This window comes from Puma concolor, chromosome B4 (assembly GCF_028749965.1).
Source record: "Puma concolor isolate L17-30 chromosome B4, mPumCon1.1.hap2, whole genome shotgun sequence".
NCBI lineage: Eukaryota > Metazoa > Chordata > Mammalia > Carnivora > Felidae > Puma > Puma concolor.
In genome coordinates this window covers 73,166,772-73,194,600 of record NC_141673.1, presented here as the reverse complement: position 1 = coordinate 73,194,600, position 27,829 = coordinate 73,166,772, and the positions used below count along the sequence as shown (strand labels likewise).

Genomic DNA, 27,829 nt, shown 5'->3' with positions numbered 1-27,829 from the left:
ATTTATTTATTTTTGGGACAGAGAGAGACAGAGCATGAACGGGGGAGGGGCAGAGAGAGAGGGAGACACAGAATCGGAAACAGGCTCCAGGCTCTGAGCCATCAGCCCAGAGCCTGACGCGGGGCTCGAACTCACGGACCGCAAGATCGTGGCCTGGCTGAAGTCGGACGTTCAACCGACTGCGCCACCCAGGCGCCCCTAGACATGCAACTCTTGATCTTGGGGTTGTGATTAACTCCCCACACTGGGTGTGGAGATTACTTAAAAATAAAATCTTTAAAAAAAAATAAAAATAAAAAAATAAGTTGAATCAATAAAGGAGGAAAAAAACTTAAAACTGAAAGCATATCGAAGCAAATAAACCCAACTGTATTTCAAATGAATAAAATAACCACACTGAAAGGTAGGAAAAAGAACTAATCCAAGTAGCTGCTGAACACAGTATTGAGTACATGCTCTCATGGGGGTATGGGGGGAAAGTGGTAGATAATGGGAACAAATCCTTAACTCTTCTTAGTAGGTTGGTTTTTACCAAAGAATACAGCATTCCTAAAATTATTTTAAATGTATTGTAAGATTAAGCAGATAGGATGTGCTTTATGTCAAAAGGCAGGATTCTAACTGTGGAAGGAGCTAAAACATGAAAACAGAGTAGAAAGCAGGAAGAGCCTTGGGGCAACAGTGGAGGTATCAGTGTGGGTACATGATTGTATATCATATACACTGAATGCATATATGTGTGTATTTAATCTTCCTAGCTCTGACACTGAAAGAGCTCAGTGGCAAAGACAGTGGCTCAGAAGCAAAGACACCCTTGTGGCAATAAGCATGCCTAGCACCCAGAGCCCTCTAAAAGAAACCAGAGCTCCTTTGACAGATAGCTATTTTCAGGGTTAAGACAGGGAACGTAAAACAAGTTGAGCCTAGCATATTTTGTTGAAAAAATAATAAAGAGGGGTGCCTGGATGCCCAGTCGGTTAAGCATCTGACTTTGGCTCAGGTCATGATCTCATGATTCGTGGGTTTGAGTCCTCCATCGGGCTCTGTGCTGACAGCTCAGAACCTGGAGCCTGCTTCAGATTCTGTGTCTCCCTCTCTCTCTTTCCATCCCCTATTCATGCTCTCTCTCTCTATCAAAAATAAGCATTAAAAAAAATAATAATGAAGTGGTACTCAAAACAATGATGGGAATATGTCAGATGAGCACCCGAGTTTACCAAAAGGGACTCCCAATGACCAAACTGGAAACAACTTAGGCATCAACATAATAAAAGGAAATACTGCATTATAAATCATTAAAAAAAAAAACCTATCAATGACTTCTTACTGTTAATGTACAGATCAATAAATTGATAAAAAGGGATGGCTCTACTTTACAGGAGAATGCTAGAGTGCCAAAGTTGTATGCAGAAGGACAGCTAGGGCTGGATAATCATCAATTTGTGACTACCACAGTAAAGACTGGTTGGAACAAGAACCAACAATGGATGCTATATACAGTTTAGAAATTTTGATGAGAAGCAGGGTATTTCCATAAGAGGGAAAAATACCTACACAATGGAGAAACTGAACGATATTTTGAGTGAGTGATTAAAACCAGCATCACCAATGAAGGGCAGGCACACAAAGGTGACTGTGAATGTGATACCCTGAGAAGGACACATCATTTACATAGTGTTTTGCCCTGGAGGACATACCCTAAACCTCATCATAAGGAAACATCAGGCAAGCCAATATAAAGAACAGTCTAATACGGAAGGAGGTAAAGAGGCTCTACTCTCCAAAAATGTCAATGTCATAAAAGACAAAGAAAAACTGAGAAACTGTTCTACATCAAGAAAGTAAAGACACATGAAAATAATATATCAATATTAAATTTCCTGAGTTTGGTACCTACACTGTGGTTAGTAAGAGAATGTCCCTGTTCTTAGTGAAAACACACTCAAGTCTTTAAGGAATAGAAGAGCATTATGTGTGCAACTTATATTCAAATGGTTCAGAAAAAAACATGTCTATATAGAAAGAGAACCAATGATAAAGCAAATGATGTAAAATGTTAGTAATTAATGAACATTAGTAAAGGATATGGACATTTTTTGTATATTCTTGCATATTCTCTAAGTTTGTAAGAATTTCAACATAGAAAGTTCAAAAAATAAAACAACACATTCTTACATTTCTCAGTGCTTCATAAATAGCTCTAAATGCCGGTTGTTTATCATCATGGTAAACACCTCTGTTCCCATGAAGAATAAAGATTCCTTCTTCTTCTGCTTCCGGGCAATTGCTTCCATATATACAATGATCTGGTCGATAATTCCATTGACATGGAAAAACAAAAAGGCTTTCTATGTGAAGAAAAATAAAACAATAAAGCAAATAACTCTAATTCCACGAATGAACATTCTGCAAAAATTTTAGTTTAAAAATACTGCTCTTACAGCAAATTTAAAATAGTGCAAAATACGCTTGGCATTTAGATCCCTTCCTACGAAAACAACATGAAGAAAAGTTTAAAAATAAACGTTTTACCCTGTCTTAAACATAATTAGTGATATTCACTAATATAAGCCAAAGTCAAATAAATGCATTTCTTCATTTTTGACTACATATTACCTGATTTTTTACAAATGCAAAGAATAAAAGAAATTTAAATGATTACCTGGATTATGAAAAAAGATGATATTCAACAGATCTTGATCCCCCCATGTGATATTCAATTTGTATTTTTTAAGCAGTGGCATAAGTATATCTCCCCATCGCAGCCGTACAGCTGTCATGTCATTCTGTGGGGAAATACATCAAGAAATGCTCAGGCTTCCATGTTTCAAACGGCAGCACAAGGACAGTTCCCCATTCTTCCCTTAGCATTACAGAGCAGCAAGGAGAAATGCAAACTTCTTTTCTTATAAAACCAAGTGACTCAAATGTAAACCTAAATGTGAGTAGGGCTGTCCATTTGGGAGCAGGGAAGATAAGACATCTGAAGCTGCATGTAGAAGTGACAAAACTAATAAAAGTCAGGAAAGAATAGGAAAGAGAAAGTAGGTGACAGTGTAAAGTACTATGACTATGACCTTATCTTAAAATGCAGATAGTTTTAGTACTTGTATCATATGTCTAGATATCACCTATGTCTATGTCACAGAGCTTTTTGGGGTTCAACCTGTTAATGTATAAGGTACTTGGAACTTTTTATCTAATGTATAAATAAAAAGTACCTGGCACATAGTACATACTTAATGTTAGCTATTACTGTTACCGTGATCACTATCATTCTTAGACTGATCTGCTAATTTTTTATAATTGACATTTCAAAGAAATCCACTTGAAACTGATAAATCAAAAACAGGTAGTGAATTTTATCATTTGCCTTTTCAGTCTCTGTAAAGTTGCTCATAAGCTCATTATTTTAAAGCAGAAAGTCAAATACCCAAGGAAACAAAAGAGTTCAAAGAGGGCTCTGGATCTTGTGAATGTGGGTGACAAGTGGTGGAGGGGAATACTAAGCCTTTTCAACTCATTTCCTTCTTTTAAACTCTCCAGACTTAAACCAGTATTCCTCAAAGTGCAATTTACAGTGTGCAGAACAGTGAATTTTTGATGTCCTTCACAATATTAAGTACAGAAATTAAGAGTAACATTTAGAAACATTTATAGCAATTCAAGAGAATAATTTTATATTTAATCTGTTTCTAGTCACACACACAAAAATGTAAAAAACATTTTTCTAGTAACTTATATACATCATTTTTACAAACATATTGGCTCATGAAAAACTAAATTTAAAATACAAAATTGATCCTCCATACACAGTTTGAATTGGCATTGTTATAAGCTATTCTAGGATATATAATAAACACAATGGGAGTGTAACAATCTATTCCTTAAGAAAGAGAAAGAAAAGCCAGAGTTTCTGGGGGGAAAAGCTACATATTTAAACTAAATATTATCTGCTATAGTCATATTACCCTCGTGCCAAGTCTCTCAACACAGTAAACACAGTAATTATAAAATAATCAGGAATTCCCCAAAACAATGACTGAAAGAAGTTTTATTAAGGAAATAATAAGAAAATACTTTGTTGAAAGGAGGACTCTGAAGTAAGTCATTTAGCATGTTAACTAAATGTTCTTAGGGTAAGAAAAGGGAAATCTGAATTATAGAAGGACAATGACTAGCAACACATTCAACACACAGGGCTGGTGAACCCCTTGTACCATGCCATTTTCAAATCTTCATTGGATTCTGTGCATTCAAATACATAAATATAAATATATAAAGAAATACACCTATTCAGGGGCACCTGGGTGGCTCAGTCAGTTGAGAATCTGACTTCGGCTCAGGTCATGATCTCAGGGTTCATGAGTTTGAGCCCTGCATTGGGCTCTGTGCTGACAGCTCAGAGTCTGGAGCCTGCTTTGGATTCTGTCTCTCTCTCTCTGCCCCTCCCCCACTCGCACTGTCTCTCTCTGCCTCTCTCTCTGAAAAATAAATTTTACAAATATTTTTTAAGCAAAGAAATATGCCTATTCAAAGAAAAAAAATCAATGAAAGATAAAATTACAAGGTCTAGTGAAGTCTTCAGAAAAAAAGGAAAATAACTTTAAGGAAAAGTTCTACTATAAAAATATTTGATAAAAATATATAAAAACCATGTTAAAAATAACACTATTATATGCTAATTATATAACCTAGAATATCCAAAACAACTAATGAAAAACTATACAAAATTAGTTTAGAAAAGAGGAATTACATATAAAAGAAGTTCAAGTTAATAGAAACTGTTTTAAAAATAGAGAAATGGTCAAGGGGTATGGACAAAGAGCCATTCCCAAAGGAGGAAACAGAAATGGCGAAAAATTAAATGAACACGTAATTTTCCACACTGGTAGTATAGTTGACTAGGAAAGTGTAAGTTAAAATAGGAAGTACTTTTCAGTCATATAACTACATGCTCATACTAGTACACAAAAAAATAAAACCAAATCATCCATTCTCTGCAATCTCAAACACACATGTACTGATATAAAAATCAGTTATATATTTATTGAGTGAAAAAGGCAAACTGAAGATATATAAGAGGAATTTATTTTATTTAGCTTATTTATTTATTTTGAGAGAGAGAGAATATGAGAGAGCAGGGCAGGGGCAGAGAGAGAGAGAGAAGGACACAGAATTCCAAGCAAGCTCCAAGTTGTCAGCGCACAGCTTGATGTGGGGCTCTATCCCACGAACCATGAGATCATGACCTGAACCAATATCAAGAGTTGGATGCTTAACAGACTTGAGCCACCTACGTGCCCCTATAAGAGGATTTTATAGGTAAGTGCTCATGTACATGTTTATCTGTTTCAAAACACATTTTTAATGGGTCTGAAAAATACAAAACAAAGTTTATGACGTCATTTGGGCAAAGAAATGAAACTGGGAATAGAGGTATGTAAAGGGTGGGACTTTTCTTTTTATTCTACATACAATTAAATAAAATTAAAAACATAAATTTTTTAGGGGACCTGGGTGGCTCAGTCAGTTGTGTCCAACTTCGGCTCAGGTCATGATCTCGCAGTTCATGAGTTCAAGCCTCGTGTCGGGCTCTGTGCTGACAGCTCAGAGCCTGGAGCCTATTTCAGATTCTGTGTTTCCCCCTCTCTCTGTCCCTCCCCTACTTGTGCTTTCTCTCTCTCTCTCTAATAATAAACATTAAAAAAAATTTTTTTTTAATTTTTTTTTTTTTCAACGTTTATTTTTATTTTTGGGACAGAGAGAGACAGAGCATGAACGGGGGAGGGGCAGAGAGAGGGAGACACAGAATCGGAAACAGGCTCCAGGCTCTGAGCCATCAGCCCAGAGCCTGACGCCGGGCTCGAACTCACAGACTGCGAGATCGTGACCTGGCTGAAGTCGGACGCTTAACCGACTGCGCCACCCAGGCGCCCCAAAAAAAAAAAAAATTTTTTTTAAAGAGGCCTTATTTATATTCTTTGTTTTTTCCCAATAGAAAAAGGTTAAGAAGCATCCTAACAGGGATTCAAGACTGCAAATATAATCATAACAAAATACAAAGCAACAGCTTAACCATGACTGTATCATTGTATACCATGCATAATGAGTAGAAGAATACCATGCAACAAAAAAGTAGAAGTTTTATTTGAATTTTTAATACATAACTATAATGCATCAGGTTGGAAATGAACAGTCATGAATTGTAGGAACTGTGTGACAGCAAAGCAAATTAAGAATTTAAAGTATGGTCATTATCTTAAATGGGTAGTCTTACAGCTTTTCATCCAATAAGAACCATAGGGCAACATTCACAGATGTGTACAAAACAGTTTAGAAAGTTACTACAAGTAATCAGTTATATCACTAGAGCCAGAAACTGTAGAATCAGTAGGAAAAAACAAGGCAATGTTTGCTACAGATATAGTCTGGAAAACAATCAGGAAAAACAAAGACATATGAAAAAAGGAATCAAAAATTAATAAATTTTATAGAAACCTCTCACCAATCATAAATATAGTAACATCTGAAAACAAAGCAAATCTCCATTGTTCCCACAGGGCAAGAACAGGTTTGGAAAACAAGGACAGTAGATGTGAAGTAAATTGCACCTGCTGAATTAATGTATAATCATGCCTCTCATAGCCTTCTTTAGTAAGTCTATAATGCACAGATGAAAACACAAGTTGAAAATGATTTCAATTCCCATATCTACATCTCTAGTTGGTTTTAGAACATGCCACGACAAAAAGGAGAGAAACTGCTAAAGTATTTAAGAGTGACATTTAAGTAAGTAAAAGATAATCATAGATTTGAACTAGATAGTTGTAACTTTGAAACGTTTGAGACAATAAATAATGGTGTTATACTAAATTATCTACGGTTCTTTCCAACAGTAAACTTCTCATAATTCTATGAATTTTGAATGAAGAGTTACTGAGAAGTCATATTATTCCTTAGCAGGTAATCTTACAGCACCATCTTCTGGTATAATATTACTGTGCATAGGCTAACAATCCAAAAAGGAAGACCTCATGGTATTATGCCTGTTTTATTTAGTAAAACCTATGGTTCATGAGATTTTAAAACTCAAGCTATATTAACAAATTGGGTAATTGAAGAAATGTTCACTGTTAAGCAAGAGCATAGGTTACACTAGCCTCATTAATGCATTCAATTGTAGGAGACAAAACTGAAAAGAATCAAGATTTCAGAAAGGTTCAGAAAACAGGGAAGCTAAAAACCAAACCAAACCAAAACAAAACAAATAAAACCAGGTTTACTACATCTACAGAAAATAAGGATGATGGGTACAAATGGTCCTAAGACTCAAATGTCAAGGCATGGGCGATGCTGCAAGCAGCAATGTTGCCTGTGTCAAAGATAAATCGAGGAAACAACTCTAAATGGGGCCAAGATTTAAATGAGACACACAAATGCAGTAATAAATAATGGTATTAATTCCAGTTCACCAGGAGGCATAAGAAAAATATCTGACAAATATACACACATATATCCTCATATCATAAAAGACATAATAGACTTTAATGTTTAACATAGCCCTAACTAGATATAAAGGGATAAACAGTAAGTCTATATGGGTGTTTCAGAAGTCACTGCTTGTAGCTAACATTTAGGTGCTTACTATGTGCCATGCTCTGCACTAAGCATTTTCTTTTTATTTTTTATTTTAATGTATAATTAACATACAATGTTAGGTTCGTTTCAGGTATATACAACATAGTGACTCAACAATTCTATACATTACTCAGAGCTCATCATAATACGTGTACTCTTTTAATCACCATCACCTATTTCATCCATCCGTCCACCTTCCTCCCCTTTGGTAACTATCAGTTTGTTCTCTATAGTCAAGAGTCTATTTCTTGGTTTTTCTCTCTCTCTCTTTTTTTGTTCATTTGTTTTGTTTCTTAAATTCCATGAGAGATCATATGGTGTTTGTCTTTCTCTGACTGATTTCATTCAGCACTAAACTCTCTAGATCCACCCATGTTGCTGCAAATGGCAAGCTTCCATTCCTTTTTGTGACTAACATTCCATTGTATGTATATACCACCTCTTCTTTATCCATTTATTGATCGATGGGACACTTGGGTTGCTTGCTTCCATAATTTTATGGCTATTCTAAATAATGCTGTATAAACATAGGGATGCGTATATCTTTTTGAATTAGTGTTTTTTCATTCTTCGGGAAAATACCCAGTAGTGGCATTACTGGATCATATGGCATTTTTATTTTAAATTTTTTGAGGAACCTCCATACTGATTTCTGTAGTGGCTGTACCAGTTTGCATTCCTACCAACAGTGGCCAAGGGTTCCTTTTCTCCAGATCCTTGCCAACATCTGCTGTTTCTTGTGTTTTTTATTGTAGCCATTCTGACAGGTTTTGAGGTGGTATTTCATTGTAGTTTTGATATGCATTTCCCTATTAATGAAGGATGTTGAGTATCCATTCATGTCTGTTGGCCATCTGGATGTCTTCTTTGGAGAAATGTCTGTTCTTCTCTTCTGCCCATTTTTTAACTGGATTATTTATTTTTTGGGTGTTGAATTATAGAAGTTCTTTATATATTTTACATACTAACCCTTTATCAGATTGGTCACTTGCAAATATGTTCTCCCATTCAGTAGGTTGTCTTTTGTTTTGTTGATGGTTTCCTTTGCTATGCAGGTTTTTATTCTGATGTAGTACCAATAATTTACTTTTGCTTTTGTCTCCCTTGCCTCAGGAGACATATCTAGAAAAATGTTGCTACAGCTGATGTTAGAGAAATCACTGCCTATGCTCTCTTCTAGGATTTTTATGACTTCAGGTCTCACATTTAGGTCTTTAATCCTTTTTTAGTTTATTTTGTGTATGGTGTGAGAAAGTAGTCCAGTTTCATTCTTTTGCATGTAGTTGTCCAGTCTTCCCAACACCATTTGTTGAAGAGATGCACTAAGCATTTTAAATGGATCTCCTTTAAACTGACAACCTACACAAGTCCAATTATTATCTACTTTTCAGTTGAGAGAATTAACATTTGAAAATTAACCGGCTAATGGTTAAACAAGTGCACAGGTGGCAAAGTTAAATATAAAGAGTTTGACTCCAGAGCCCACAAATTACAATGACATAAAACTCATCAACATAAAATTGGTAAATACAACATACTCATGTATTCACAATGCACAGAGAAACTAAATAGCCTGATTCTTCCACTGACCCACAGTCTGAGAGGTAACAAACATGCAAGAATTTTTTTTAAAGTTAACTTCCAATAGCTCCCAAATAGCTCACGTTTACTATGTGTTAGCCACCATTCTAACTCAATCCTTACAAAACCCTATGATATAGGTAATGTTATCTGCCATCTTCATTTCACAGACGAGAAAACTAAAGCCCAGAGACATTAAAAATTTACTCAAGGTCCCAGAGGTTTGAACCAAGCAAACAGCTACAGAGTCTTAAGCTCTTAACCACATCTCTGTGTTCCCCCAAGATGTTCTACAGCTGCGCAATTATGAAATGACAACTACTACCTGGAATAACAATCCAGGAAGATGAAATTCACTACTTAGTGTAATGTTATTTTACTTCATCGTAATGACATCTGGCTTGATCTACCACAATCCTCCAACAGACAGAATAGTATGAACTCTCTTCTTCGATTATTCTAAATAAATGGAAAATTTCTGAATAGTTTAATCTACTTTTTAATAAAACAAAATTAAATTGGAAACCAAAAAATGTGTGGGGGGAAAACAAAGAAATTTCAACCAAGCACCTGTATCAGTGACTTACCTTGAAATACTTCCTTCTCATTCTAGTCATATTCATCAACATAACTCCAGAGTTTACTCCAGTTTTTCCATAGTATGGGTGTCTGGCAAAGCGATTATACCATCCTATTCGAGGCTCTTCATGTTCTGGTGCCATTGCAGCAATTTGTGTGGAATTAAATTTCTTTAGTAAAGACCAAATATCATCAACTGGCCGTAAAAAAAGGATATCCGTGTCCACATACAAGAGTGAATCAACTTCTTTCAGGATTAACTATAAGAAGAGAATATGAAACAATAATTATATTTCTATTTATTTACTATAAAATAAGAGAAGCTTTAACAGTAAAAAAAATACCTATGAGATAAACTAATTTACATTAATTTTTAAGACATTTTTCCTGTGTCATTTTTACAATAGCATATATATATATATGCACTGTGCTAATCTTTGTATTAACTTTTAGAGAAAAAAAGCTACAAAAACAAATCAGAACAAAAAAATAAATACTATACTAACAATTGGAAAAATAAAGATTTGGGAGGAAATTCTTTTCATGATGGAAAATAACATTAACTTAGCTGACTTACATCTTGAATCTTAATTTCCTGAGATAAATACAGAAATAAATCAATACAAACAAAGATCTTCTCAACATGTTCTCTCGGTCTATAACACTAATGGCTGGTATGTATATATCATTTTGGTCTCAACTAGAAAATGATGAACCCAAACCACCTAGTTCTGGAGTCCACACTGTTTTGTTTTTGTGCTTAACTTGTGGTAGGGTCCCCTACCTACCTAAGGAAAGAAAGAAAAAAAAAAAAAAAAAACTCAAGGTAACCTGACTATACGTGTACATGACAACATCCTTCATGACCTTGTAACATGAGATCACTTAATCGGACTGCATGGTTGTGTGTGTTACCATATATGGGAGACAAAGAAGTAGAAAATACATTTAAAAACTACCCCACGTGGCATTCGGGCTCAGTTCTTTGGGCACGAACCCAACTGAGCAGTGCCGGCATGAATAAAGTTGCTTCCTGGAAAGAAAAGCCTCTGTGCACGACTCTCTGTGCGAGAATCCTGCTACAAACTATCTCCAACAAATCAAAGTAAATGTGCATGTACTTAGCAAGGGTGAAGACAAAACTTGTCCTGAAAGAAAGACTAGCTACGTTGTTACTTTCTGAGAGATGTTAAATATGTTTTCTACAGGGATTTTTCAAGGAAAATACTTTATTTCTGCCTTACCCAAGAAGTTTAGAATCCAACTCTCACAAATTTAAATTTATTGCATACATCAGCATATTAGTACAAATCAATTATTACATTTACCTAAATCTTTTGGTGGCTCAGTTGGTTAAGCCATTATCTGATTCTGGATTTCAGCTCAGGTCAGCATTTTGCAGTTTGTGGGTTTGAGTCTCTTATCAGGCTGTATGCTGACACCATGGAGCCTGCTTGGTATTCTCTCTCTCTCTCTCTCTCTCTGCCCCTCCCCCACTTGCACTCTCTCTCTTCTCTCTCAAAATAAATAAATTTTAAAAATTAAAAAAAAAGAAAAGAATATAAAGAGAGTAAGAGTTTGATCCTCATTGTGCTCCTTTTCAAAGTTGTTATCTCCTCCTGCTGCTAAGGTTGAGTCATCACCTTAATGAGCAGCTTACCAGGCTGCAATCAGCCCATTCTCTCCTTGGTTTAATATCAAGGTGGTAAAAAATCTGATGGTTTGACTACAGAGCCTGAGTAGGGAAGATTCACTTGTTCACAGATCCCAATTACAGGGTATGTATGTATATATCTGTATGTCTCTCTTTGGGATGCAGAAAAGTGAAGGAAATTGTTTTTATATCAATGTTGCTTCTGTGCCATGAAACAAAGTGTGTTTACAAATTATTATATTGTTAGCAGACTTGGAAGACACTGATCACTGTTGAGAGCCACTGTTAACTGGCGATCAGACGTAAGGTTAAATAATAACCATGTCAGCATTTTTTCTATAGTTCCTTTTGGAGGAGGCAGGAGTTGGAAGAGCTTACATTAGTTGTTTTCATCAATCTATATCAAACGAAGAGAAGCTCCATGAAAAAAATTATAACTTAGAAAAATAAAGCATCAATTTACTTAAATCTAGTTAAAAAGATGCAGAAGTAACAGTGAAATATGAGGACAATTTGACAGGTTTCAAATATATTTACTGTTTCAAATTCCATTTAGGAATTTAACCAGATTACAACACTAAATGATCTGGCAAATTTCATATCACAACATTAACAATTTAACTTGTTAATAATGCAGAACAAAATGGAAGAGAAATGGTTATAATATTAGGCTTCTATCATCACATACTATTTTTTCAGTAACACATTTATTTAATGCCATATTGTATTTGTTTAACCCCTGCCTCCCACATTGGACAATAAGCTCTAGGAAAACAAGTCTGTTCCATTCATTCCTATATACCCAACACTTCTGTACAGACTCTTGGCAGAAAACAAGCACTCAATTTATTAACTAAATGAATGGGATACTACAATGATTCCACATTAAAATTCTGTCTTAAACTTTTTTATTTTTATACTTTACTTATTTGGGAGAGGGGGGAGGACAGAGAGAGAACAGAGAGAGAATCCTAGGCAGGCTCCACACTGTCAGCACAGAGCCGGATGTGGGGCTCGAACTCACTAACTATGAGATCACAACCTGAACCAAAGCCAAGAGTCGGACATTTAATTGACTATAACACCCAGGTACCCCAGAAACTTCTAAAGTCTACAAGAAATATCTAAAACTGCTCATGCTTTTTCCCTATCTAATCCCTTATTTGTGTGCTTCTTATAATGGAAGCAGAGACTGAGGAAGATCCTAGGATCTGAATTTTTTATGCACGGCAACAAAGTTACTGGTTAGGCAGACTCTGCTAAAAATTATAACTTTAAATCTTACTGATGACTTGGATTTGATAAATTATATTCCTAGTATACTAAGAATTGCCTTACTCCACTTAAGAATAACAAATAACTAAAGTTTCCTCCCCCATAATTCAATCACTTTCCAGGATCTTGTCAGCTTCTTAAGTTCAATATTCTACTACCATAACTATTTTACACATTATAATGGTCCTAACAACTACTGTGAATTTTAAAACTGTGGATAAAATCAACTCAAAAGAAAGAGGTAATCTTGCTTCTGAATATTTTTACGTTTAAAAAAATGATCAGGGTTTATCACCAGAGAATAACACCAAAGAATCGCTCCACTGAATAAATGGTTCCCATTTCCCTTGAGTTCACATGCCTTAAATTTGTGTCTGTGTCGGGGTGCCTGGGTAGCTCAGCTGGTTAAGCATCTGACTCTTGGTATCGGCTCAGGTCATTATCTCATGGTTGATGGGTTCCACCCACACTGTCAATGCAGCCTGCTTGGAATCCTCTCTCTGCCCCTTCCCCACTCTCCCTCGTGCACACTTGCTCTCTCTCAAAATAAATAAACTGTAAATAATTAAAAAAAAAAACACACACACCTTGCCAACTGCATTAAAATATAATCAGGAAAGAGTAATGTGGCTTGGTATAAGAAAGAAATGGCTACTTAATGATGCAATCTACTTCACTTCCCAAATTATAAATGCAGTGGGCAACTAGAAGGGGAGACTGTCCGTGCATGTCTGCAACAGGCCTGGCTCCATTAAGATCTGATGACCTCCCTTCCTTCTTAAAAAAAAAAAACAGTCTACAGCCCCTGAATAAATTAAAATGTAAGAAACAGTATTTCAACAGAAATTACTTACATTTTTCATTTTTAACAGATGTTTTTTTTGTAGCTTTTATTTGTTCTACAGGAAGTTTTTTTCCTAATGTAAAAAGGGAAAACCTACATGTGTTTGTGTTTTTTTAACTGACTTCTATGTAACTCTTCATTAACTCATGTTTGTAAAGGCAAAATTAGAAGGAAAAACAAAACACCGGAGAAAAAACTTACTGGCAAGAACAATCTCTGGGAAGCACACGGTTTAAACAGCTTTTTCCATTCCGCTGCATTCTCACTTGGAAAAGTTATTGGGTATAATGAATAATTAAATGTCTGCAGAAATGACCAGCTCTCAAGCTAAAAAATATATAAAAAAATAAGAACTCAGGTTAGATTGTTTCACTTTCAATTTTCTCTGCAAAATCATAAACCAACAGATTATTTTGAAAAGCTAAAAATTAAGATATTATATGTTAATCCTGTACACAGTTCAGAGAAAGTCAGATTCTTCTTTTCCACCATTTGTTTTATTCACAGTATTAAAATCCTAGTAACATTCTAGATCAGAGGGACAATGAAAGTTACAACAACCACAAAATCAGAAAGCTGAAAGCCTTGCAAGTTGTTCATCTACCTCATCTGACATATAAATCCCATCAATCACTAAACAAATTAAACTCAAAAAAATTAAGCCCTAATTTTATACCCAAGTATGTATAATAGGAAATATTTACACTCAAAGTCAGACCAATATGAACTGGTTAGAAAATATCTGTCCGAGGTGCCTCGGTGGTTCAGATGATTATCATCATCTTTACCACTGTCTAAGAACACAAGGTGGTGACATTTCAGGTGACTTTTCTTTCTCTTATATGTTCTTTACCCATATCTATCTGTTCTACTCTCCTTGTACAGTTATAATTTTTTTGTTGTTAAGGTTATATGGTTGCCCTGACTAAAGAGTATACTTTTAACCCTCACAAACAACTGTAACAATATAGTTACATGACTAAGTTCAGACCAATGAGACACTGGCAAGAATGTCATATGCAACTTCTGAAAAGTATTTTAAGAGGGTACGAAGGGATTGGCCTTCTTCACTCCTTTCTCCCTTGTGTTGGTTAAAATGAGTGTGAGGGCCAAAGCTGGAGTAGCCATCTGGGACCATAAGGTAGAAGCCTTATGTCAAAATGGCTCAGCCACAAGACAGAAGAGAGTCCCGGAAGACATGGAGTTACCATATACCACAGACTGTCGACTTATATGTGAGAAAGAAAAAAACTTCTGTCTTGTTTAAGCCACTGTTAGTTTAAGTTTTCTGCCAATATAGCCACTGATTGTAACTAATATAAAACCAAAATAAAGAACTTTCTTATCAGAACAAAAAGCCGCTTCCCTCTATATTGTCAATCAAGAGCTCCCTCCCTTCAAAACAGAAATAAAATCCTTGTGCACACTGTTTGAGATACTCCCAAGCCAAACATGGGAATACAATTAAATCACAGAACTTTTCAGTCAAATCATCTTGGAGCTAAAGCCGGTGAAATAAAACCTCCATGCTTTGCAAAGGACTTGAAGTAACCTCCTTTTCAAAAACAAACGTTCCGGGGCGCCTGGGTGGCGCAGTCGGTTAAGCGTCCGACTTCAGCCAGGTCACGATCTCGCGGTCCGTGAGTTCGAGCCCCGCGTCAGGCTCTGGGCTGATGGCTCGGAGCCTGGAGCCTGTTTCCGATTCTGTGTCTCCCTCTCTCTCTGCCCCTCCCCCGTTCATGCTCTGTCTCTCTCTGTCCCAAAAATAAATAAACGTTGAAAAAAAAAAATTAAAAAAAAAAACAACAAAAAAAAAACAAAAACAAACGTTCCTCTTACACCTACATCTGGATTCTTAGATGGAGTGGCCGCCCCACTCTAGGAGGGCAGTTAGTTATTGAATAAATATTTTTGTTCAATGAAGGAATACAACAACATTCTATTATAATGTGACATTGAATATTCACCTCTACAGTCTTGACAAAGTCTCAAATACTTACTATGCCTTTAAAGCTATCATGTAGTTGATCTTCAGCAAAAATATGGAACTGCAGCGGTCTGATGCTGAAAATGATAGCTGACTTCAACATGGTTATAGTTTCTTCCAGTCTTTCACCACAGGCAACCACAGCGAGGTGCATTCTTTGAGCAGGCTGCACTTTTAGACTATACCTAATAGAAAAGAAAACCACATTTTCCAACTGTTTTAGTACTGGGTAACATGGTAACAACATGGTATTCTGACCATGTTCAAAAACTGAAGTTTAAAATTTCTATTTAAAAAGCAAAGAGGGGCGCCTGGGTGGTGCAGTCGGTTAAGCGTCCGACTTCAGCCAGGTCACGATCTTACGGTCCGTGAGTTCGAGCCCCACATCAGGCTCTGGGCTGATGGCTCAGAGCCTGGAGCCTGTTTCCGATTCTGTGTCTCCCTCTCTCTCTGCCCCTCCCCCGTTCATGCTCTGTCTCTCTCTGTCCCAAAAATAAATAAACGTTGAAAAAAAATAAATAAATAAAAAAAATAAAAAGCAAAGAAATGGGGTGCTTGGCTGGCTCAGTCGGAAGAGCATGTGACTCTTGATCTCAAGGTTGTGAGTTCAGGCCCCACGCTGGGTGTAGATATTACTTAAAAATAAAATCTTTAAAAACAAACAAAAATAACTGAATAGCAAAGAAATGTCAAATTACAAAACAGTACAATGTTGAATCAATTATGTATTTCTATATCCTCAACCAGGCTTTCTCAGCAAATATTCCTCACTAGGAACCACAAAACACAAAAAAATTACCACTCTTTTCAATTCTCCCAAGATTGGTACATAACTAGCACCATTCTAAATACACAGGAGAGAAGTTAATTCATTACTGAGACTGGCTGCATTAAGGGCTTAATTCTCTCAAGGAACCTGCCAATTGACAAAAGGAGCATCATTGATTGAAGGTCTTCCATTCAATTATTTTTTAGCATTTTAATTAAAAAAAAAATCTCAGGACACCTGGCTGGCTCAGTCAGTTAAAGCATCAGACTGTTAATTTCAGCTCAGGTCATGATCTCAGGGTTGTGGGATCAAGCCCAACGTTCCACACTGTGCTGAGTGTGGAGCCTGTTTGGGATTCTCTCCCTCCCCACCTTTACCCCTCTCCCCAACTTGCATTCTCTCTCTAAAATTAAAAAAAAAACAAAAACAAAAAAAAAACACTTAAAAAAATCTCAAAAACATATTTTAATAGAGAGAATAAATCCTCATGCAACCATCTCCTAACTCCAACAATTACCCATTCAAATGTTATTATGTCATCTAAAGTACCCCCCACATCCCCTTCCACTAACCAACAGATCATTTTGAAGCAAACCCAAACATAAATTCATCCGTATATATTTATATTCAATCTTCAACCATGCTAATTACATTTCCTTCATATAACTTTTTTCACTGATAGGCATTCAGTCCCATTCTCCAAATACTCAGTACCAGGTAAAAATTTCTGAGATGGCCTAAAACATACTAGCTAAACATCAGTATGTGATTTTGAAAGGAAAGATTCCCTAAACCTAAGTTATTGGCCTAGGCTGTGTCAGACCCTACTTCAAATACAGAGCAGCACTGAACCACACTGGGCCCAAGGAAACTTTCAAAACTCTTGCACCTAAACAATGAACTAATATTAATCCACGAGTATATAACGGACAGAATTAGTTATGTGTGGCTGCACTGTCATTAAATAAATAACCTATTTATAATATTAAATACAGATCTCATCTGTAATAATGTAATAATGTAATAATGGCATGAAATAATAATTTTGGAACTGATAGTTAAAGGAAGAATGAAAGACAGCATAAAACAAAACTAATAACACATTAAGGAACATAAAGTGCAAACATTTAGAACTAAAAACATAAAACTGGCTTTAATTCAGTTCTTGCTGAGATCCTTTCTGTAAAAGGTATAAGGATTAGCAATTATATTGTTTAATGTTAATAGTTGTATGTATACATTACTGAGATCTGCAGTAGCAAGAATGAGTGACTAATCATTTTTCTTAAATTTGCAAGCAAAATTAATTGTAGTGATATTCCTTAACATAGGACTTTGGAATCTTGAGTGTTCACATGTCCATGTGCTAAAAGTGAAACAGAAGTGTTTTCTGAGGAAAATCTTGTTCTTGCTCATGGTAATCTTTCAACTGAGCAGGATATCAGAAATCAGAAAATCATACTAAGGAATAACATGAAATGCAAACTGACTATGTAAAACATATCTGAGTGTCAAATTCATACATCTTTTTAAAAAATTTTTTTTTAACATTTACTTATTTTTGAGAGACAGAGCATGAGCAGAAAGAGAGGGAGACACAGAATCTGAAGCAGGCTCCAGGCTCTGAGCTGTCAGCACAGAGTCTGATGTGTGGCTCGAAATGACAAACGGCAAGATCAAATTCATACATCTTAATGTTTTAACATTAAACATTTGGAATTATTTTATATTAATAGGATAAAAAATTAAGTCTGAATATATATAATGTACTCCTGCTTTTATTGTGGATCTACCCCTTCTTATTAACAAGGCTGTTTGCTAAGAGCCTGGAAATAATTAAGATAGCAGTTGAAAATGATGTTTTTCTGGACTGACCAGATTCCCAAGGCCTGAAAATGGATTCATTTCTCTTATATGGGACATTTCTCACATATGTCAGAACTGGCAACTTGCAGCCTTCAGCAGAGGAGCTGAAAAGCTTTTGAGCCCAAATATCTTCTAGAAAACACAGGGATCATTTCCTTCCCTGATCCCTTTACTGGAAGGTTCAAACATAAACTCCTCAATACCTTAGTAATTCACCCTTTGTTCCAGCTAATGGGCCAATGATTCTATAAATGAGATTCTTTAAAACAAACTGTTGGGCCACCAGGCTGGTTTAGTAGGTAGAACATACAACTCTTGATCTCAAGGGTTGTGAGTTCAAGCCCCACATTGGGTGTAGAGATTATTTAAAAATAAAATCTTTAATAAAAACAATAATAAATTAAAATAAATATAACTGTGTTTTGGTGGTTTTCTTTTTTGAGAGAGAGAGCATGTAGGTATGTGCACACGTGAGCAGGGAAGGGCAGAAAGAAAAGGAGAGAGACAATCCCAAGGAGGCCCTGCGCAGTTAGTGTGGAGGTGCACAGCTTGAACCCACAAACCACGAGAACACGTGAGCCGAAATCAAGAGTTGGATACTCGACTGACTGAGCCACCTGTACCCCTAAAAAAACTGTTTTTAAGAAAAAGAAACCTCCCCCAGAAAACTCATAAAGTTAAATATTTTTACACCACTTTGTTAATGGTATTAAATGAAGAAGTCACATAAGAAGCATTATTTACTATACCAGAAACAATGGTGATATTTCATTCTTCATCAAGGTTAACATTATCATTAAATTAAGATATCATATTAGGTATATACTTTGTCTTTAAAATTTGTATTAATCTACCAGGAATTAAGTTTTATGAACAGCTTAAAGTAGGGAACAATTGCATAATTTTGCACATGGCTCTCCAACTGTGCAAACATCATTTGTTGCAGAGTTTCCACAATTTATCCTTTCCCCACCCACGTGCTATGCCACTTCCTTCACATATATGGTGTTAGCAATAGCTTGAGTCTTTTTAAAGCTCTGTTCTTTTCCGCTGACAGCAATTGGAAAGAAGTAGTACCTCCTCCCTTGGCAGCAGCCTGTGTCTGTTTCCCTCTTCTCTGTTGAGCCCCTCAGTTTATAACCCTGAAACGCTATGCCTTGTCTATCTATAGCAAAGGTGATGTGCACCCCATTCATCTCAAAGCAGTCGAAGCCACAAGGACAAAAGTAAATGACAAGGCAATCAAGACAGACACAAAACAATTTCACAGAGCTCTAAATTATCTCATCTTCCAGATAAATGCCTCCACACAAAGATTTTAGAATTGCCAACAGGCTTGGATTGCTTAACTGGTCATAACCAGATCCCGCCTCAAAGCTAAACGGCAAGAGATTTTTAAAAGTAAGCCATAATATTCATGTGTTGCTTTGTAGAGAATTCTCTACACACAAAGACAAGTATAATAAAACCTTTTTTTTTTAATTTTTTTTAACTTTATTTATTTATTTTGAGAGAGAGAGAGAGAGACAGTGAGCAGAGTAGGGGCAGATAGAGAGGGGAGACAGAGAATCCTAAGCAGGCTTCCCACTGTCAGCGCAGAGCCCGATGCAAGGCTCGAACTCCTGTACTGTGAGATCATGACCTGAGCTGAAATCAAGTCAGACACTCAACCGACTGAGCCACCCAGGCGTCCCTATAATAAAACCTTCTTAAGAAAAATAAGTCAAATGTTCTTCAAGATAAAAAAAAACACCTCTAAAATCAGTACCAGGGATGACTCCTCCCAGGCATTTTAGCAAAGCTTATTTCAGACATACTGCCAGCACTTCTTCCATCAATTTCTATGGAAGGAGTATTGTCCATTACATTGCATTTGCTTTTTCTTACGTGTCCCTTTTTAGCAAAAGCATTATATATAGTACAGACTCTAACACCTAAAATAACAAAACAGAGCATACTTTAAAGATGTCATTGTCTACCGCCCTGTCCCTAGACCCCAAGAACAGGAAATAATTGCAACTCAAAAAAATCTAAAGTAAGCTTCCACACTAGAGGAAGGGATAACTAAAACTAAAACCTTCTAATAGGTTATAGGGAAACTGCCATTCAAATAATTTGGGTCCCAAAATGACTTGTTTCTTGAATTGATATAATCCTGTCTGTAAAAATATGCTACATTTTAATCACACTGAATAAAAGAAAAGTCCCTGTGGATTTAAAGAAGTATTATCCAAAAGGTCATTTTTAAGTCCAACGTATTTTTCTACAGATATATAATTAGAAGAAATTCTACAGACAATTCAAAGATAGTATCTGAGTGCTCTCAAGGCCAACTCTGGCATAACCTGAGCATCAAGAGGAATTATAACAATAATGAATAATAACACATTAAAAAATATATCTGAGTCTAAAAAGATACTAAATAAAAGGGTCAGGGGGGAGGGGGAAACCTTTCTTTAAAAACAAATACTAGCCAAAATAAACATTAAAAAATTATTTTTAAGGGGTGCGTGGGTGGCTCATTCAGTTAAGGGTCCAACTTTGGCTCAGGTCATGATCTTGTAGTAGGTGAGTTCGAGCCCCATGTCAGGCTCTGTGCTGACAGCTCAGACCCTGGAGCCTGCTTTGGATTCTGTGTTTACCTCTCTCTCTGCCCCTTCCAGTCCCCCCCCCGCAATAAACATTTAAAAAATTATTAAAAAATACTAGCCAATAAATGTAGAAGGAAAAACAGAATTACATAAATCACTATTTTACAATCCCCACTGTAAGAGATGATTTGAACAAGAATTAATGAATGCTACAACCACAAAGTATCAAGGTATTATCCCCAAACATTATAAAGGGGATAAAGATACATGTAGAAGTCTGACACCACCACCTTAACCAATTAATCAAACTGAACCAATATTAAACTTACTACAGATGCTTTCTGAGAGCATGCCCAAAGAAAAACACAGTATCTCCTATGCAGCATTCCTGACCCAAATCCTGAATCTAATAATGGGAAGACAAATAAAGGAAATCCAAATAAAGGAACATTTTACAAAACCAAAGAATATTATGTCATCAAAGATACCACGACCATCCCCCCACTGGTCCCTAAAAAAAGCTTGGGGAACTTTTCTACAGGGAAGGAGACTAAACAGATCTCACAGCTGAATGTAGTGTATGATCCTTGACTAGGTCCTGAATTAGGAGTGGGGGAGATATAAAGTTCACTGATAGAAAAATAAGGCAATATGAATATGAATGAATATATATTCTGCCAGAGTTAAATAACTGGTAGTGATAGTTTTATTATGGTTATATTGGAGAATGTCTCTATCATGAGTGATACATGCTGAATATTCAGGTGTATACCCTAATGACTATACCTATCTTTCAGATGATTCAGCCAAAAAAAGAAAGTAGCAAAATGTCACTAATAGATAAATACCTAGTGAATAGTATATGTGTGCTCACTATAATATAACCTCTGTAGATTTGAAACTAATCAAAGTACGGGGCACCTGGGTGGCTCAGTGGCTCAGTGGCTCAGTGGGTTGGGCATCTGACTTTAGCTCAGGTCATGATCTCAGGGTCCTATCACTCTGTCTCTATCTCACTCATGATCTCACTCTGTCTCTATCAAAAAATGAATAAATATTAAAAAAAAATTGAAACTAATCGAAGTAAAAAGTTCAGAGGGGAAATCAGAAAAAAAAAGTTAATACTTAAAGAACATGTGGGGCATCTGGGTGGCTCAGTAGGTTGAGCATCAGACCTCAGCAGAGGTCATGATCTCATGGTTTGTGAGTTCGAATTCTGCATTAGGCTGTCAGCATAGAGCCCACTTAGGATCCTCTATCCCCTTCTCTCTCTCTGCCCCTCCCCAACTCGTTCTCTCAAAAATAAATAAACATTTTAAGAAAACCACTATCTTAGATGATAAATTCTAATACAAACACTGTTAACAGATTTCTAAACCGTGGGAGTAGACTTATTTTAAGTAACATTTCTGCTATGAAAAGAACCATAATAATTTTTTTTTCTTTTTTTAAATTTGGACAACACAAAAAGCTTTCAAGGTTGTTCTTCCAACCTATAAAGGGAACAATGTATAATAATATTTATACCAAGAATTAACATTACAATGAAGTATGTAAAGTCAAATAAATTAAATTTCTGATAACTATTTCCTCAAAGTAAAAAGTAACTGCTATGAAGCATCTTTAAAAACTTGCTCTTGAGGGGTGCCTGGGTGGCTCAGTCAGTTAAGTGTCCAACTCTTGATTTCAGTTCAGGACATGATCTCTCGGTTCGTTGAGATCAAGCCCCGAATCAGGCTCCACAATGACAGCATGGAGCCTGCATGGGATTCTCTCTCTCCCCCTCCTCTGCTCTCTCTCTCTCTCTCTCTCTCTCTCTCAAAATAATATTAAAAACAAAAACAAAAACTTGCAGTTGAACAAAATGGAAAACTGTTTAGAAACACTAATGTCAATTTCCTTAATGTATAGCTTAAAAGTTTCTCTTCTATTAAAAAAAAAGTGAATTATCATACTAGTAGTAACTTTTTTTTTTAATGTTTAATTTTGAGAGACAGAGACAGAGTATGAGCAGGGGAGGGGCAGAGAGAGGGAGACACACAATCTGAAGCAGGCTCCAGGCTCTGAGCTGTCAGCACAGAGCCCGATGCAGGCCTGAACCATGAGATCATGAACCATGGCTCATGAACCATGAGATCATGAACCATGGCTCATGAACCATGAGATCATGACCTAGGCCGAAGTCCGATGCTTAACCAACTGAGCCACCCAGGTGCCCCAATAAATAACTACTTTAAAGAATTATATATAATCACTTTTGAAACAAAATATAATGCTTCAAAAAATCCTCAGGGTTTTACACATAGCATAAAAAAGAAAAATCTAAAAATTTAACATGAAATTTAAGTATTAATTGCTAAAATATAATTTTAAATAATCTGTACAAATATGGCTCCTAAAACTAGCATGGCCCACTCAAAGTAATACAAATAACAAAATTCATTTGTAACCATGGATTCCATAAGTTGAAAATCAATTTCCACCATAAAAATTAAGTATTTTAAAAGCTCAAGACACAAAAAAATTAGTACAATAAAACAGATTCTTTAATAATACTAAAATTAAGAGATTGCTTAGGGATGTCTGGCTGGCTCAGTAGGTAGAACATGCAACTCTTGATCTTGGGGTTGTGAGTTCAAGACCCACGTTCGGCCTAGAGGTATTTTAAAAAAAAAGGGGAGGGGAGATCACTTAAGGAAATAACTAAAATAAAAAATGAAACTAGGAAGATATTTGTAATCAGTGGCAAAAGCAGCCTAAGAGATCATAAAATAAGCATTAAAAATGTAAGAGGTAAATATCAATACAGGAAGTATATACAACAAAAGATTAGAAAGCTAAACAAATATGGAAATATGTTCAACAAATAACAAAACATAAATCAGTAACAATCTATCATTTTACTCTAATAAATGGTAAAATTATGGGGCGCCTGGGTGGCTCAGTTGGTTAAGCTTCCATCTTGAGCTCAGGTCATGATCTCATGGTTTGGGAGTTCGAGCCCTGCATCAGGATCTCTGCTGTCAGCACAGAACCCGCTTTGGATCCTCTGTTCTCCCCTCTCCTTCTGCCCCTCCTGTGCATGCACCCTCTCTTCCTCAAAAATAAATAAACATTTTTTAAAAATAGTAAAATTATAACTCCCAATGGTGTCATGGTGACACCAGTATATTCACAAAATGCTGGTGCAGGCTTAAATCCATAATTTCTAGAACACAATTAAGTAATATAATTCATTCTCTTTAATATTTGAACTTCTTTCATGTGCTAGATACTGGGGATAAGCAAGAAAGCCACAGTCCTGCCCTCACACAATTTATAGCCTACTGCAAAATGAGAACTTTAAAAGAGTTAATCAGAAAGCATGGTAACTGTTTAAATAGAAAAAAAAAAATCAAGATTGCTAAGGAAGCTCACTATACCAACATCAAAGTTAGGGTGGAAGTGCTAGGGAAAATCACCAGTTATTTACTGGTTGCCAACCACCTTGCTCAGTTGGGGCTTAAATGATGAACACCACGTGGTATCTATCTGCAGAGTCAACATCTGGAAGTGAAGATTCACAACCACAACAGATGCGAAAGTACAGTAACAAAGAGGATACCGAGAAGGGAGAAGCAGTAGGTGGGAAGGGAAACTGTTGTATAAGAAGTGATGAGCACAATAATTAAGGGAATAGGAAGCAAGAGGCTGTCAGGAGCAACAGGGTGAAAGGAGACCTGTAGAAGAGTCTGTGGACTGTGTGGACTGACATGAAGAAAGTCAGTCATAAACCAGGATACAAGACACAGATGAGGGAAGGTGTGAGAAGCCAGATCATGAACTCAGGTTTGAACAAGAGAGTCTGAGGCATCCAAATCAGCAAGGCAAAAATGACCAAACTGCAGCTGGAAACAATTCTGGTGCTCAGAAAAAATTATCCTGTGACTATCCACGGAGTGAGGAAGGAAAAGAGCAGAATCTTAAGGAACATCAATGTGGAGGAGTCAGGACAGGGAGAGGAGTCCAGAAGCCGAGACCCTGGTCTTGACAGAGACTGAGAGTTGAAAGCAACAGGAAGTGGTAACCCGTATCCAAGGGACAAAAAAATGTAAGACTGGGCCCCAGAGGAACAATTCAGATGTCAGGGAGACTTCATGGTCAGTGTTGGGGGGATCATCAGGTAGCCAGTGCTGCTGAGGCAGATTGAGGGGTGAAGTTTTTATGTTGTTGTTTAAGGACATAAAGTCACTACATACTCTTCAAAGAAGTCTTGCTGGTGAAGAGAAACAGAGTAAACAAAGAATGCTTTAAGGAAAAAAGGACTGAGCACAAGCTGTTGCAGAAATGTTGTGTTTGGTTTTGTTTCAAGAACAGAAGAGACAGGAGAGGCATGAGCATGCTGACGAGCTGCTGTGTCACATTCAGTTGGTCAGGAAATAACTTAGTAGATATGAATTACTAAAAGCCAGTGCACATCAAAAGCAATTTTTCTTTTTTATGTTATTTTATGTTCACTGTGTAAATGAATTGGGAGGAAATAATCCCCCAGATAAGCTTTGACCAAAATAAAAATATAAAGAATTCCAAAGGGGAAAGTTGGGACAGGCCTGTAAAGAAAACAGTGTCAGCTAAGGGCCCACTGGTGCCTGGTAAATTTACATGTGGACCTAAGGTTGGTAGTAATGGGGAATTTCAAAGAAGTTTTACCAAATGGGCAGACAAGCTCTGAGAGTCAGGCAAAAACAAAGTGTTACTTAGAGTAAATACTGAAATGTACGGTGAGAACAATATGGAAATTATATGGCAGCTTGGCTTGTCCTGCATGTTCAAATAGAGTAAATGTGAGGGATCCTAAGTTCTAAGTAAGAAACTAAATTTCAGGGGTGCCTGGGTGGCTCAGTCGGCTGAGTGTCAGACTCTTGATTAAAGCTCAGGTCATGGGGCACCTGCGTGGCTCAGTCGGTTGAGCGTCCGACTTCGGCTCAGGTCATGATCTCACAGTTCGTGAGTTCAAGCCCCATGTCGGGCTCTGTGCTGATAGCTAAGAGCCTGGAGCCTGCTTCGGATTCTGTGTCCCCCTTTCTCTGCCCCTAACCGCTCCTGCTGTGTCTCTCAAAGATGAAAAACATTTAAAAAAAAAAAAAAAAAAAAAAAAAGTAAAGCTCAGGTCATAATCCCAGGGTCCTGGGATTGAGCCCTGCATCAGGCTCTACGCAGAGCATGAAGCCTGCTTGCGATTCTCCATCTCTGTCTGCCCCTTCCCACCCCATGCACTCTCTTTCTCTCTCAAATAAAAATTTTTTAAAAAGAAACTAAGTTTGAGAAATTTTACCCAATGATTTGATATATAAAATAAAATGGGTAAAGATATAAGAGCATTAGGAAAATGAGTTGAAGAAGCCAAAAGAGGAGTAATAAGGCTCCAGGATTCAGACTAGATCAACTTCCCTGGTGTACTCTTGCTGTCAGTGGAGGAGGAGGGAAGATTATTACTCATGTTGTAACTTACAAAAGGACCTGGGTTGTGTAAATCAGGGTATACAGAAGTTTTCTAGCTCACCCAGCTTCCAGAGTGAGCAGATTTATGTCATAAGTCAAGATAGCAAAGTTGTGGGGGTCAGTACTCCATTCATTAGCAAATTTTTATAAGATTGAAAAATATGGAGCTCCAATTCTCCAAAATTATGAACAAGGTGAAGGGTGATATTATCTTTAGTTTTTTAATGTTTATTTATTTATTTTTGAGAGAGAGAGGCAGAGAGAGAGGGAGACAGAAAATTCGAAGCAGGCACAGAGCCTGATGCAGGGCTTGAACTCACGATGGTGAGGTCATGACCTGAGCCAAAAGCAAGAGTCAGATGCTTAACCAACTGAGCCACCCAGGCACTCCAATATCATCTTTCAAAAGTTAGTTTTTAAAAGTTTTAATAATCTGATTTGACTGACTCATATTAGAATTTCAATCACCCACTCTTTTCCATAGCAAGGAGATGTAATTAAAATAATGGATTTCAGTGATTCCTTCCTGGTTGTTCATGGAATGTATAATGTATTAGGAATACAAGAATATAAAAATATATATTACTAATATATACTAAGAATGCAGTTCTTCCCACCTAGAATACTTTACCTCCTGTCCTGAGCCTGGCTAACTTCCATGTTCCTCATGCAATCGCTCCCAACAGGAAGCTTTCCCTGATGCATTAAGATGATCCCACCTGATGAGTCACCCATTTCTCCCATTATCACAGCTATAACATGTCAACCCTTTACCTTAATCTCAGGTTTACTAGCATGAAGCTCCTGTCAGAATGCAAGCTCCAGGAGGATGGAGCCACATTAATTAAATTCAGAGTCTGGTTCTTACTACCTGGCACCGTGCCTAGCAAATAGTATGAGTAGAATTAAAATTTAAATGAATCATAAAGACAATAAAAACAGGTGGATCACAAAGAAATTTTACTGTTAGTAAGGGCATCTCAGGCTCCTGCCTCAGTGTCTTCTGGGGAGACAGCCCATTCCTATCAACACTTCTTTCACTAACAGAGCAGAATCTAAGGCCTTCATCATCCAGAGACATGCACAAAGCCAAACTACTCTGACAAACTACATTAACAAACATGCAAGGTCAATAAACAATGTCATATCAAAACTTACTCCTTCATTAAACATTTATTTTTATCCTCTCATTCGTCAATATTCAATCTCTTTGCTAATAACCAATGTAATCCTTCCCTAGTTGTCCCCATCCACCTACAAAAGGTTTTTTTCAGCATACCATCTTTAAAGTAGAAAAATGTCATATATATGGCTGTAAATGTCAATGGAAGTCTATCTTTATCACCTGTTTAATACTTTTGTCACCCAGTTACCTAAAATTAGATCACAAGTGCTCCTAAGAACACCTAAAAAAAAGTTAGAGCATTTTATACACAGTATGTACTAAAAATGAGTGATAACAACTACAAAGTAGGGAAAATAGAAAACCCAAACAGAATATGAATTATTTGCTTATATGACAATATTAGATTACAGGAAAAGAAACATTTTTATGTCCTAT

At 36.6% G+C, this 27,829-nt stretch overlaps 1 protein-coding gene across 3 annotated transcripts in view; it reads right to left on the bottom strand.

Annotated features, from left to right (window-relative positions):
• The window catches only part of GXYLT1 (glucoside xylosyltransferase 1), a 53,588-nt gene that overhangs the window by 15,629 nt on the left and 10,130 nt on the right, over positions 1-27,829 (bottom strand). For all 3 annotated transcript variants that reach the window (XM_086713639.1, XM_025930599.2, XM_025930600.2), the window contains 5 exons: positions 15,575-15,746; positions 13,776-13,901; positions 9,810-10,061; positions 2,663-2,786; positions 2,176-2,348 (listed from right to left, as the gene is read on the bottom strand). In XM_086713639.1, the coding sequence (XP_086569765.1) occupies positions 2,176-2,348; positions 2,663-2,786; positions 9,810-10,061; positions 13,776-13,901; positions 15,575-15,746 (847 nt within the window). The remainder of the gene's footprint in view (positions 1-2,175; positions 2,349-2,662; positions 2,787-9,809; positions 10,062-13,775; positions 13,902-15,574; positions 15,747-27,829) is intronic.